Source organism: Eptatretus burgeri, chromosome 10, assembly GCF_056783735.1.
Source record: "Eptatretus burgeri isolate ZD-2024b chromosome 10, Ebu_testis_v1, whole genome shotgun sequence".
NCBI lineage: Eukaryota > Metazoa > Chordata > Myxini > Myxiniformes > Myxinidae > Eptatretus > Eptatretus burgeri.
The window spans coordinates 96,904,193-96,919,192 of NC_140970.1; the positions used below are offsets into that span (position 1 = coordinate 96,904,193).

The window sequence follows — 15,000 nt, forward strand, 5'->3', positions numbered from 1 at the left end:
GCAATCACTGCTGCTTCCACACCACCACCTGCACCAATATCACCAAGGTAACATAATTTATCTTCACATTCCAGAGATATGTCCCCATGAACTAACCTTTCCGCTTTAACTAGTCACTTGTTTACCTGTGCAAACAGCTCATTTGAAATCAGGAACCACCTGCAGTCTACCCCTGATGCCACTACACATCTTGTGCACCCAGCAATTGCCGGATTTACACAATATTGAATTGCTACCGACACCTTATATACAGACATCACATGGCCACCTCCTTCATGATGCCACACTTCCTTCTCCCACATCACTAATCAGTACTTTCATTTTCCCTGTTTTCACTTTCAGTCCTCTGCCCTTCATACCCTCCTTCCATACTGTATATTTACCTATTACCTCTTTTGCACTGTCGGCTATCAGCTCGAGATAATAAGCATGCAGGAGTTCCCAAGGTAAACCTCCTCTAGATTCCTGTGATATTGTATCAAGAACCATAAGGAACAGGATTGGGCTCAAGAGTCACCCCTGATGAACACCCACTTTCACTTCAAAATCCTCACTCTGTCCTCCCTTTACCCTCACAGAGGTTTTTGGGTCATCATACATCGAACTTACCAATCCTCCACACGCAACTTTCTCATGGAACATTGCCCAACTTCCCGAGGCACCCAATCAAACGCCTTCTCCAAATCCACAAATATAAAGTGCAGTTGTTTATTCTTCCCCAGATATTTTCTGGTAATTGCCAAACTATCAAAATTGTCTCTATCGTGCCCCTTCCTGGCATGAAACCAAACTGCATTTCATGTATATTAACACTCTATCTTATCAATTTATCCATGACTCTCTCTACCACTTTCATTCTATGGTCCAGCAACTTCAGACCCCTATAGTTGCTCCGAACTAAGGCATCACCCTTCCCTTTATAAATATTCACCATTGCACTCTTCAACCAGTCATCTCGGACAGATGACTCCCTTTGAATTGCATTTACCAATTTAGTAATTAAATTCACTCCAATATCACCAGATGCCTTCAGCATCTCTACAACAATACCAGTGCTGCTCACTGCTTTAAGCCGCTGTCACACCTTGACGTTTTAAGGCGCTGTCACACCTTGACGATTTAGCCAGCGTATGCCGACTTATGAAAAATTTGTCTAAAACGCTGGCACACGTCGAATACGTGATGGGTAAGTTTTGCTAACATTAAGAGCATGCTGAAAAACACTGCCATACATCGTAGTACGCTGGCTTTCATCATTGTACTTTGCGGTTTTCCTCAAATTTTAGCATGCTTGAAATTTTACGACGCATATTGACGTATGTAGACGTATTTGATTGACGTCTTCCGGATGACCACAGAACTTACTGAACGTGTTTCTAATTTACAGCTACCGTATAATGGCGTATTGGCAGCGTTTAAAAAAAAAACAACAACAACAATAACTTCCGATATTTCGTCACGTGCCATTACGTCACGTCGGATTGCCTCTTCAGTTTGCTCATGTCTTATTCTTAGTTCCTCTTCTGTGAATATTTTCTGTTTGAAGATATTGTCACATCGACGTCGAAACTTAAAAGCAAATGTTCGAATATATTTTAAAATTCGTGATAGACCAAAAAAAAACTAATAAAAAAAAACAACAAAAACAACAACAACAACTTCAGATATTTTCGTCACGTGCCATCACGGAGCCAAGGAGAATAAAAGAAAATGTGCCTCGACGGAGCCAAGGAGAATAAAAGAAAATGTGCCTTGACGGAGAAAATGAGTTTCGGATATGCTAAACATTGCCTCGACGTGTTTCGACTTATGAGTAACTTAAAAGGAACTTGTGTCGACGTGTGTCAACGATCGCATATCGTGCCTACAACTTATGACCAGTGCAGCGGAACGTGTGAGCCATACGGCGAGTACGTCGTAAAATTTTCAGCATGCTTGAAATTTCATGACGTACTGGATGTACCACGAAATATGACAGCGTACTTCATCGTTTTTCAGCGTGCTCTTAACGAAAACACAACTTACCCATACCGTATTCGACGTGTGCCAGCGTTTTAGACACATTTTTCATACGTCGGCATACGCTGGCTAAATCATCAAGGTGTGACTGCGTGGTTGACACTTCCAATTCTCAGGCGGTTATGATTTAAATCGGCGTGCGGCAGGTTTTTAACAGGCTACGCCACAAGTTCGTCGGCGATACGTGCAGCGCGCTATGCCTAAGTTAAACTATCGTTGGGCATAGGTTGTAAACGCCAACAACAGGCGAAGCATTCGTTGGTATAAGTTATGTATAAGAAAATGAAACGTTCTGTGCCCGTTACTAATATGTTATGCATCCGACCAACACGTTATGAATACGACCAAAACTTTTAAAAAAACATCAAAATTTCAGCCAACGCCAACGTTTTACATACATTTTTATACGTTGCCATTGCTGGCTAAATCGTCAAGGTTTGACAGCACCTTTAGCCAGCATATGCCGATGTATGAAAAATTTGGCGAATACGCTGGCACATGTCGAATACGTTATGGGTAAGTTTTGTATACGTTAAGAGCACGCTGAAGCACGCTGGCATACGTCGTAGTACGCCAAGCTCGTCGACAAATGCCAGCGTAAGACTCACACGTTCCGCATACGCTGGCCATAAGTTGTAGGCACGTTATGCGATCGTTGGCACACGACACATGCTACTTGTAAGTTACTCATCAGTCGAAATACATCGAGGTAATGTCAAGCGTACCCGAAACTTATTTCTAACGTATGAGTAACGTGCTTTGAACCTATATGTAACGTATCTCCAACGCATATTGACATATGTAGACGTAATTGACGTCTTCCGGACGACCACAGAACTTACTCAATGTGTTTCTCACTTACAGCTACCGTATAATGGCGTATTGGCAGCGTTTAGGGGAATTGGTATATAAAAATGGGGTTCACAGGAGGAACCCGTCAGTGTTCCAGACTCCATGGTGAGTAGATGTCCATGTCATCCGAGAGATAGAGGAACCGGCAAGGCTGAGACGAGAATACCTGCTGGCTGTCCTCCAACATCAACATGACCTCATCGATTTGACACTGTACCAGTTGCGTGCCAATAGAGCCAGGAGAAGAAGAGGTGAATGGAGGAGAAGGAACTGGGTTAGACCATGGATTTGGAGGCGACGGCAGTTTGGCATGTATGACCAGCTCATGGTGAAACTCCGTAACGAGGACCATGCATCCTTCACCAACTTCCTGCGCATGCCCCCAGCGATGTTCGACGAGCTGCTAGCCAGAGTGGGTCCAAGGATAACCAAGCAGTACACCTTCTACAGGGATCCGCTTGAGCCTGGCATGAAGCTGGCACTGACTTTGCGTCACCTTGCCTTTGGAAGAAAGTATTCCTCGATGAAGTTCGGATGGAGGGTCCCTCACAACACCCAGTCCCTAGTGGTCAGAAAAGCCTGTCAAGCCATTATTGACGAATACGTGGATGAGGTGCTGGTTTGCCCAAGTACTCCTGATGGTTGGCGCGCCATAGCTGACAAGTTCTTCCAATGATGGAACTTTCCCCATACATGTGGGGCACTTGACGGGAAGCACGTGGCCTGCCGCTGTCCTCCAAGGAGTGGGTCCCAATACTTCAACTACAAAGGATTCTACTCCATTGTTCTGATGACGCTTGTGGATGCTGACTACAAATTCATTTGGGCAGATGTCGGCGGTACTGGATCAGCATCAGATGCGCAGATATACAATGACTGTGAGCTGAAGGAATGCGCTGAAGACAGTACCCTTGGTTTCCCTGACCCTGAGCCTCTTCCCAATGACAACCAGGACGTGCCTTACTTCTTTATCGGTGACGATGCCTTCGCCTTACGACCAACCATGATGGAGCCATACAGCCTCCGGGATCTGACGAAAGAACAACGCATCTTCAACTACAGGCTTAGCCAAGCAAGGAGGGTAGTAGAAAATGCATTCGGCATCCTGGCTAACAGATTCCAGGTTCTGCTAAGTACCATGCAGCATCACCCCTCCACTGTCAAGCTCATTGTCAAAGCATGCTTGATCCTGCACAACCTCATGAGGACCAGGTAATTCATGTTTACATAGCATATATTATACAGTATACAATGCAATTTAACTTTTAGCCTATGCTTATAAACATTATATGATTTACCTTAAATGTTATATGTATCATTATATTACTTTTTATTGTACAGCACATTAGAATATATGTTTTTATTATAGGTGCGCTTTATAAGTAAATAAAATCAAATTCAAATTCCAGGTACCCGGGACTACAGAACCAGCAGCTTGACTGGGTGGAGAATGAGAACCGCGACCTTGTTCCAGGAGCATGGCGAGAGTGACATCATTTGGAGGATACACAGACAGCTACTTGCCCCAAAACTGCCTCCAAGGACGGAAAGAAACAGAGGAATCTCCTCAAGCACTTGGTTAACTCCCCAGCTGGCACAGTTCCGTGGCAAGATAGGATGATTTAGATATTTGTATTCCTGCATTGTTCAGGCAATAAACAACCTCAGAGACAGTAAGATTCCTCTTGAAATGAACATCGTATAAAAAGTTTTTTTTTTCAATTATGCACTTTGCAATATACATGTACAATTCAACAAATAAAAAATTTTCTTGTTACTTTGTAATACGTTTGTATTGACTGCTCATTATATTATTATACCTTTTTCAAAGTGTATGAATAAACATATATATATATATATATATATATATATATATATATATATATATATATATATATTTATTTATATGGACCCAAAGGGAGTCAGTGATATATATATGTATATATATATATATATATATATATATATATATATATATATATATATATATATATATATATATATATATATATATATATATATATATATATATATGTCTTTCTATATAAAAATTAACAGCAGTTTTGTTTTTATTTATGATCAAAGGTAATGACCACACTTATAACATAAAGATAATAAAGATAAACACAAAATATTATTAACCTGTTCGCTGCCAAGGGAAGTAACTAATTTTCAGATAGGATAGGACAAAAATCTTATCCCAACCTGCTTGTAATTTCCGCCAGCTGCCCTCAACCAGCCTGACTCGATCTTTTTGAAGTTTTCTGGAGCCCTTTCCCTGACACGACGTAACCCAGACAGCAGTAAGCTTGTCTCTTTCCTCACAGTGAGAAGCCAAAGTAGGCTGATGGACAGATGAGGGCAGCGAACAGGTTTTAACCAACTACGTTTCATTGCTTTACAAAGGATAAAGACATAAAGAATAAGGCCATAATTTATTATTGTTAATTATTGTTTATGAATTAAATATTAAAAAAATAACATCAACAAACACCAAGAGTTTGCTCAACTTTTATTCAGTGCTCTGAAAAATAATGGAACATGATAACCATGGTCAAACGTAGATACAAAATGGCACAAACATGGCCAAAACAATGTCTCTGCTCATCTTGAGAAGTACACAACTGTCACTGTCACTGTAACTAGTTGTTCTTCTCTGGTGGTGGAGGTGTCTTCAGCTCCCCAGACGGGCTGCTTACAGCATCAGGACCGCTGGACAGGTTGAGCATTACTGAGAGTCCAGAGATGTTATACAGACTCTGACCGCTAGTGTCAAAGGTGCTTGGACTTTGGTTCAGTACCTGGTCAGCCGAGCCTATAGCAGCAGATGCAGAGGCGGAGCTTGGCTGCTGCATGATCTGAGGAGGAGGAGGAGGCTGGAACCCATGCTGAGGGGGAGGAGGCATCATCTGCTGGTACTGAGGCTGCTGCTGTTGGTACTGTGGCTGCAGTAGCTGCTGCATGTACAGGCCCACATAGTCAGTTGTCTGTGAGCCCCAGACTGACGCAGCCGGTGCCTTGTGTCTCCACATGTGGGGAGGTGGCTGGTACATCTCCGACGCCGTGGGGGTGGAGGTAGCTGGTGCTGAACTTGGTCGCATGGAAGCAGGAGCAGGGAAGGTGGGGACTATGGGGGTTCTTTCTCATCACTCTCCTCATCTATCAGCTCAATGAGGATGGTGTTGATGCGTGACCTTGCCTTCTGGAACTTGCGCTTAGACATGCTGAGCAGGTTGTCACGCATGTAGTTGGCGAAGGCTACGGTGGCTGTGATGGGCTGAGGCTGTGCGAGACCTTTGAGGAGCTCCCCAGACTCGTGCACTCTCTTCTGGAGTGACTGCAGCAACTGGTCATCGTCCTGGCCATGCTTCCCCTTGCCCTGTGAGGATGAAGAGGGGACAGGGGAGGGTGTGCTGTCGTCATCAACCACGATCTCTGCACAAGCAGCCTCCGCAGCCTCGAGGTCCCCGCTGTGTGCTGCAATTGTTTCCTTTACCTGCAATTATGACAATTGATTAGTAAAATACAAGGCAAAAATACGAGGCAAATTCAATGATTTGTAGTAATCAATGATTAATTTGCTTCGAGATCTGTAGTACATAAAACTAATATAAATAAATATTAGTATTGATATTAATGTGTTTTTACTTACACTGTTGACGGGCTCAGCACGATGGCGGACCACAGTCTTGAGGAAGCCGAAGTTTGCCTTCACCCACTGCTCCCTCTCTGTCATTTCCGGGGCGCCGTCCCGCTCTTCTTCTTGTCGAGACCCGATTTCCGTCGGGTGTCTCGCAGGGACTTAAACTACCCTTGAAGGTGCTCGACAGTCTTACCCATGGCCTTGTCTTGATCCTCCCGGAGCTTTGCCTTCTTGTCCACCCTCTGCTAGTCAGTCTTCTTGATGTCCCAGAGGATGGCGTTCTCGCGAAGGAAATCGCACATGAGCTGCTCCTCTTGGACATCAAGACAAAACTGTCTTTTTGGCCCTCTTCTTCACAAGGGTTGGCTGAGAGGAGGTGGAGGCCACGGACACAGCTATCGATGCCACCGACGATGCCCGAGAGGCGTTGGAACCAGCATCCTCTCCGTCAGAGGGTGAGCGTGATGGGGAGGGTGTGGGTGATGATGGATCCTCCTTGCGTCCGCGTCCACGGCCACGGCCAGGAGACTTCTTGGCAGCATTCTTCGAAGTTTTCTTCAGCATGATGTTGATGTTGACACTTCGATGTCTAGTGCGGTTATGATTTGAATCGTCGAGCGGCAGCCTTTTAATAGGCTACGCCACGTGATCGTCGGCGATACGCTGCCACGTGCTATGCATAAATTAGACTATCGTTGGGCATAAGTTGTGAACGCCGACAACACGCTAAGCATTCGTTGGTATAAGTTATCGAAACATTCTGTGTACGTTACTAATACGTTGTGCATACGTCCAACTCGTTATGAATACACTACAATACGCCCAAAACTGAAAAAAAAACATCAATAGTTCAGTGTACGCCAGCGTTTTAGATAAATTTTGATACTTTGCCATACGCTGGCTAAATCGTCAAGGTGTGACAGGGGCTTTACCATTCTTAATTTCATCAACAGCTTTCTTTACACATTTATTCTCTATCTCAGGTGGTGGGCCCTGCACCGGCTCTACTGCCTCCAGAATATCCCTGTTCCAAGGGAGCTCCTCATTTAGAAGGTACTCATAGTAACTCCTTCTTACATTTCTCATCTCCCATGCTCATTTCTGAGCATTTCTCATCTCCCCATGGACAACCAGTACATTTCCCACATCATCCTTCACAGATTGTTCTCCTGTGAGATCATTATTTTGACCGATCATTTGCTTTAGTATCCTACATATCTCCCATCCACTATCTGCATTATTTATCACATCTGAAAGTGAATCCTGTACTAATATTTTAGCCTTGTAAACTTCCCTTCTTGCCCTAAGTTTAGCTACTAAGTATTCCTCCTTATCCCCTCCCTTTTCCAAATCCTAAACAGCTTTCTTTTTTTTTACATAAATCGACATATCCACCCCATTATTCCACCACCATGTAGCCTCATGTCTAGCTGGACCCTTTGATGACCCACATATCTTTTCAGTAGCACGCAGCAGCCCATCTTTTAAAGAGTTCCAACAACTCTCTACATCGTCTCCAACAATAGGGTTTCCAAGATTCATTTCCAGAAGTTCCCTGTATAAATTTTCTTTTACATTCTGATCTCTTAGTTTCCATACTCTTCTCCTTGGGACATAAGGTTTCCTCTTTTCCCTACTCCAACTTAACTCCACATCACACACTAGCAGCCGATGTTGCAAGGCAAAGTACTTCCTCAACCCACCTGAGCTCCTGACCACATACAAAGTTTTCGACCACAGCCTGATGGAGTACTGCTTTCCACTCTGGGCTGGTACTCCTGCCTCTCACCTTTCTCGGCTTCACGCTGTGGAAACCTTATGCTTATTCACCAAGGCATTTAGGATCATTGGCATCTCCCGCGGTGAGGCTGAGTCTTTGGACCTATCACTCTCTCAATGCAGGCAGGTCGGTGGCCTTTCTGTCTTCTACCGCCAGCAACCCCCTTCTGGAAAAACTACGAAAATCATGAATCACTGCTCACCTTCACTCTTTCATTCCTCTATTTTCCCGCCTTTGGAATAAACTCCCACACTCTCTTCAATCCCATTCTTCTTTCCAGGTCTTCAAAATAGCCGTTCACCACCACCACCAATCTTCCCCCATCCAAAACCTTAATCTTTTCTACTCCCATTTATCCACCCCAAACCCACCTCCTTCAAATTCACCGCTTTCCCGCCTGAAAGTCCCTGTGGTGTACATCTTGTATACTCTGTGTTACCCACCCCATCCCTCTCCATTCCACAGATCTCCTAATATCTCTGTTCACCACTGTTTTGTCTTTCCCTCTCCCGCCCCTCTTGTCTCATGCCCCCCTTGCTGTGCATTGTGTGTTAGCTCTCATACGAGCCTCGACAATGTGTACAAAAAAAGGCACATTCTTCTCCACCTATTGTTTTTACATCTTTAACCAACTTCCTATCTTAGCTCCTCACTAGAAAGTCATCTATCTGGCTCTTTCTACCTCCTGACTCAAAAGTGATCAGTCTGTCCAGCCTCTTCTTCAACATTGTGTTGCAGATGACCATATCTAAAGCATCACCAAACTCAAGTATTCTTACACCTTCAGTGTTTCTAACTCCGAAACCTGACCTACCATGCACACCCTCTTATCCTTCTGCCAATGCTCCAACATGTCCATTCAAATCACCTCCGATCACAACAACTTCTCTCTCGCTAATCCCTGAAACAACATGCACAAGTGTGTCCCATAACTCATCCTGTCTCCTCCTCACTTAATCCTATCTGTTGGGCATATGTTGATACAACTGTTAATATACGCTTATCAAACAACACCTTTTGGACTATAACTCTTGCATTTACCCTCCTAACCTACAACACCTTCTCCACGCACTTCTCAGTCACCATAATCCCAACACCATCAGTTCCAGAGTCACAACCTATCCAAAATAATTTGTACCTTTCATTTCTCCCTCTAACCATTCTCGCAGCACCTCCGCTTTTAGAACTGGTTTATAACGGGAAGCTAGTTTATAACTGGGCCAAGATTCAAACCAAGGATAGACAGCTTAGAGGCGAGTTTGCCTACCTCGAGGCCATCCTCTCAGTCCAAGGAGAAGCATAGAGATAGCACATAAAAGGAGCGACACTCGTAATTTTTTGTTTTTATTAGCTGTTGATGCCGGATGTGCTTTACAAAACTATATCATTGACCATTGTTAAGCATCTGCAATTGTGAACAAGAAAAAGAGCAATCAGAGATTGCAGACCCTCGCCAGGACTTGTTTTGTGTGGTGTTTGCATGGTTATGCGTGGTGTATTTTATGTGGCATTTGTGTACTGGTGTGCTAATTAAAATGAGGCATAATTAGAACTGCCACTTTATAACTGCTGGCAGTGATGACCGGGTTCCATGACACCCTGCTTTGATTGGACACCTGACCCTGACCCATGACGTTTTGTTTATTATTATTCAATTCAATTCAGAATGGGAATAAAATAAATTCAATTCAAATGAAATGGTAGACTAAATAGGTACAGCCCTGCATGGGAATAATCAGAAGGCATACGAACAATCACAAAGTAAAGATGAAGTCATCAGGAGGAACCTGGATAGGATTCGCATTTCAGCTGCTGCTCCTCTACCCTCAAACCCATCCAGACACAGCCAATTTAGCCTTTTTTTATTTAAAAGAAGAAAAAAAAGAACCCATATCAAAAAATTAAATAATTCTGGCTGCCAGACCATGTGTCAAATCAAGTTGAAATTTAAAGCATGTATTCCCCATTACTACTAGATCATAAATGTGGTTTCACTTTGATTGATTAAGCAGTTCCACAGAAAACACTATTTCCTATTTTTCATACATCCAATATGGCTGCCAAACCATGTGACCCAACAATTATTCCTGAACAAATTTGTACACCCATGCCATGGGGAATGTGTGTGACATTTCCCCTCGATCTGTCCAGCCATTCTGGAGAATAAGATTTTTATAGGTTTTTGGGTAAATCCAATATGGCTGCCAAACCATGTGACCCATGACGTCATGTGTGTGAACCTTTTGTTCCTCATGGATAGGCAATCATATGCTTAAAGTTTCACCTCGATCTGTTCAGCCATTTCAGAGAAGAGGATTTTTGAAGGTTAAAACAACAACAACAACAACAACAACAACAACAACAACAACATGGTTGCTGAATCACTGACCAATGATGTCATCAAATTGTTTTTTTTTTGTGAACCACTTTATCCATAGATGACCCACTAATTTTCATATTGATCGGGTGTAGTGTTCTTCATATGCAATTATGACATGATAATGAAGGCATTTATGACGTCATTAAAAAAAAATTCACAGTTATTCCCCATGAGGAGTACTTGCTATGTGCCAAGTCTCAAATTTTTCCTTGGTGCAGAGATACAGAGGTTCAAAGTTTTTCGGTTTTTCCAACATGGCTGCCACACCACGTGACCGATGACGTCATGATTATCATTGAAATATTCGACATGAGCAGTCGCTCATGCAGTGAAAATTTTATCTCAATCCGCCAAGCAGTTGCAGAGAAAAACACCAAAGTACTGTTCGATAAACAAACAGACAAACAAACAAACAAACAAACAAACAGATAGGCCATCAGCCATGGCTCAGAAAGTTCCTGAAAATCAAGTTTCGTTCCACTCATCAGGGGGGGGGGGAGGGGGGGCGGGGAGGCGGGGTAGACAAAACCTTGATAATATGATAGTATATATCCAAATACATACGTATCCAAAAGTTCTCCACTCAAATAGCTGCAGTTATTGTGTATTTTCATCTTGAAAATCGATGCATTCCCCGCATTCTCTCATTTGAATTTTCTCCACTCGGATCACGTGTGGGCCACGTGACGCCTCGACAGCCAATAGATCGGCTGACATCGTATGCAAATTACGTCAGACTGTCGTGTGACCAGCGAAGCTGCAAAGTTGTCCAAAATGGCAGCTTCCTGCAGGGAGGAAATCACGGCAGCTGATCGGCGATTTATGGGTAATTTTTGATGAATATGGCCAGTGAGGACGCTCCCCAGTGTATTATTCACCAGGACAATTTGCGAACGAAGAAGTCAAACGTTTTACGTCTGTAAGATGGGATAAATGGAGAGAAAGTGTCAACAAATGGCTCGTCTTCAACGGTCACGAACGACGATTAGCCGAGAGTGCCGGCGCGGGAGGACTAACTTCGGTCATGGGCCTTTTGTACCTGGAGTGCCGGTGTAAAGATTTCAAGTTACCTCCCGGTAATCTGAAATCGATTTCAAGTTACCCCTGGGGGTAGCTATCATTTCTTGAAGCGCGACTGTGTCGCTGATGCAGTGCCCCTCTACCAGTACACACACTGGAACTGGTACTCATTTCGCCAACCTCGGAAGGATGACAGGTTGAGTCAACCCCCGGTGCATTAATTCAGTGGCCGATGGGGCTTGAACTCAGGACCCTAGGAACCCAAGTCGCCACCCAAACCACTGAGCCAACACCAGGCAACGCACTCAGCCTGTCATCCTTCCGAGGTCGGCGAAATGAGTACCAGTTCCAGTGTGTGTACTGGTAGAGGGGCACTGCATCAGCGACACAGTCGCGGTTCAAGAAATTATAGCTATCCCGGCAGCAAAGCTGCCACACGACCACCACCACCACAACGAAATTGGGAATTAAAAATAAGCTGTTTTCATTGCCTTTCCTATACATTGATTTTATTGCGTTGTTTCCATAATTGTAAATATAGTCTGAGTTGGTTAAAAAGATATACCAGTATGTCTATTTGGATCAACTATATCGATGAAGGATTTCATAAAAATGTGGCAAAAACTATAACTGTATGAGAAATACTGATTTCAATTAATAACAATATTAAAATCAAATCATTCATAATAAAATCAAAATTCATTGCAAACTCTTTAAAGGCGGTCACGTGGTCAATGGTTTTTCCCTAATTAGTTTTCAATATCAATTAAATTACTATTTTTTTGTAAATAAACATATATAAATAAATGTTTTGAGGGGGGTAACTTGAAATCTTTACACCGGCACTCCGGGTACAATAGGCCCATGATCGAAGTTAGTCCACCCACGACGGCACTCTCGGCTAAACGTCGTTCGTGACCGTCGAAGACGAGCCATTTGTTGACACTTTCTCTCCATTTATCCCATCTTACAGATGTAAAACGTTTGACTTCTTCGTTCGCAAATTGTCCTGGTGAATAATACACTGGGGAGCATCCTCACTGGCCATATTCATCAAAAATTACCCATAAATCGCCGATCAGCTGCCGGTGATTTCCTCCCTGCAGGAAGCTGCCATTTTGGACAACTTAGCAGCTTCGCTGGTCACATGACAGTCTGACGTAATTTGCATACGATGTCAGCCGATCTATTGGCTGTCGAGGTGTCACGTGGCCCACACGTGATCCGAGTGGAGAAAATTCAAATGAGAGAACGCGGGGAATGCATCGATTTTCAAGATGAAAATACACAATAACTGCAGCTATTTGAGTGGAGAATTTTTGGATACGTATGTATTTGGATATATACTATCATATTATCAAGGTTTTGTCTACCCCCCCCCCCCCCCGATGAGTGGAACGAAACTGCACTCATACAGCTTACGGCTGATGGCCTAAGACCCAAATGCAATACACTCTTTCAGCGAGGGTAAAATTGAATTAGAAGAAATTAAAAAAAAAATACCTCAATGCTGTGAATGAGCTCCAGAAATGGGAAATTTTTTTGACGTGTGAAAACCTTGCAATGAAACACACAAGAACAAAAAAATCACAAACTGCATTGCAACTGAACCCACAAGTTTATCAACACAAATATTTCGAATTATTCCACTTTTCATGATAAATACCTCACCAAGTGATAACAGGTGTGACATCTGGACAAGAATATAAACTGTTATCTCACAAAAGGTCATAGAAGCAGGCACTGTTATAAAATGGAAAACATCATCGTTTATCAAAGTATATTTGTGCATCATTCTTGAACACTGAGTCAAGCAAGGCTCATGGGGAAGCATTTTCACAAAAAAAAAAAATACAAATGAAATGCTCCACACTTGGAGACTGCAATTCAAACCTTTTTATTCAATGTCTAATTGCTCGTGGAGAACAAATTAAAATATACCATCAGACATGGGGAATCCCCCGCCATTGAAAAATAATTGAAATCAGATAAGCGTTTTTCCATTTATTACAAAAAACATTTTTTTCAAGATGGCTGCCCCGATCGGCCAGCTTGGATCCGGCCACGCCCAAAATCAATAGGGTTCTTCCTTTTCAGGTGGTACGTGTGTGACCCAAATTTCAAATCGATATGGCGAAAAAACATTTTTTTCAAGATGGCCACCACAGTCGGCCATCTTGGATCTGGCCACAGCCAAAATCAAAAGGGTTCTTCCTTTTCAGGTGGTACATGTGTGAACCAAATTTCAAATCGATATGGCAAACAGTTTATGAGTTATCGCACTCACAGCTATAAATGTTGACGCCCAGCCAGCAAGCCGGACGGACGGACGACCGCCCTAGTCGGCCATCTTGGATCCGGCCACGCCCAAAATCAATAGGGTTCTTCCTTTTCAGGTGGTACATGTGTGACCCAAATTTCAAATCAATATGGCGAACAGTTTATGAGTTATCGCACTCACAGCTATAAATGTTGACGCCCAGCCAGCCGGACGGACGGACGGATGACCCGGGTGACAACAATATCTCCCTTCCGCCATGCGGCGGGGGATAAAAACCGTGAATACACCCGTAACAAACCAGGAATACGCGAATCACAGGGCCGCGAACGTGGAAGCAGGTCAGAAAAACCGTGACCACACCCGTAACAAACCGGGAATACGCGAATCACAGGGCTGTGAATGTGGAAGTAGGTCAGAAAAACCATGAATACACCCATAAAATATACCATCAGAGATGGTGAATCCCCTGCCATTGAAAAATAATTGAACTCAGATAAGCCTTTTTCCATTTATTACAAAAAACATTTTTTTCAAGATGGCCGCCCCAGTCGGCCATCTTGGATTCGGCCACGCCCAAAATCAAGAGGATTCTTCCTTTTCAGGTGGTACATGTGTGACCCAAATTTCAAATCGATCTGGCGAACAGTTTATGAGTTATCGCACTCACAGCTATAAATGTTGACGCCATGCCAGCCAGCCGGACGGACGGACGACCGCCCCAGTCGGCCATCTTGGAGCCGGCCACACCCAAAATCAATAGGTTTCTTCCTTTTCAGGTGGTACATGTGTGACCCAAATTTCAAATCGATATGGCGAACAGTTTATGAGTTACCGCACTCACAGCTATAAATGTTGACGCCCAGCCAGCCAGCCGGATGGACGGACGACCGCCCCAGTCGGCCATCTTGGAGCTGGCCACGCCCAAAATCAATAGGGTTCTTCCTTTTCAGGTGCTACATGTGTGACCCAAATTTCAAATCGATATGGCGAACAGTTAATGAGTTATCGCACTCACAGCTATAAAT

General features: G+C 43.5%; 2 protein-coding genes across 3 annotated transcripts in view; both read right to left on the reverse strand.

Annotated features, from left to right (window-relative positions):
* Nucleotides 1-15,000, reverse strand: part of IFT122 (intraflagellar transport 122) — a 252,835-nt gene that overhangs the window by 121,315 nt on the left and 116,520 nt on the right. The window contains exon 17 of the mRNA XM_085899537.1: nucleotides 13,198-13,251. Coding sequence (XP_085755663.1) covers nucleotides 13,198-13,251 — 54 coding nt within the window. The remainder of the gene's footprint in view (nucleotides 1-13,197; nucleotides 13,252-15,000) is intronic.
* LOC147019205 (uncharacterized) lies at nucleotides 5,371-11,110 on the reverse strand. Of its 2 annotated transcripts, none has more exons than XM_085899540.1 (2): nucleotides 6,524-11,110; nucleotides 5,371-6,367 (listed from the first exon to the last, which is right to left on the reverse strand). In XM_085899540.1, exons 1-2 carry the CDS (start codon nucleotides 6,605-6,607, stop codon nucleotides 5,999-6,001), a joined length of 453 nt encoding a protein of 150 aa, XP_085755666.1. In that variant the 5' UTR covers nucleotides 6,608-11,110; the 3' UTR covers nucleotides 5,371-5,998. The 2 variants fall into 2 exon arrangements, with proteins under 2 accessions (XP_085755666.1, XP_085755665.1); XM_085899539.1 differs by having other exon boundaries at nucleotides 6,524-11,088.

Bases quoted from the DNA above. Each gene is read 5' to 3' on its own strand.
- LOC147019205 (XM_085899539.1), bottom strand. From the start codon at position 5,972: ATGCGACCAAGTTCAGCACCAGCTACCTCCACCCCCACGGCGTCGGAG.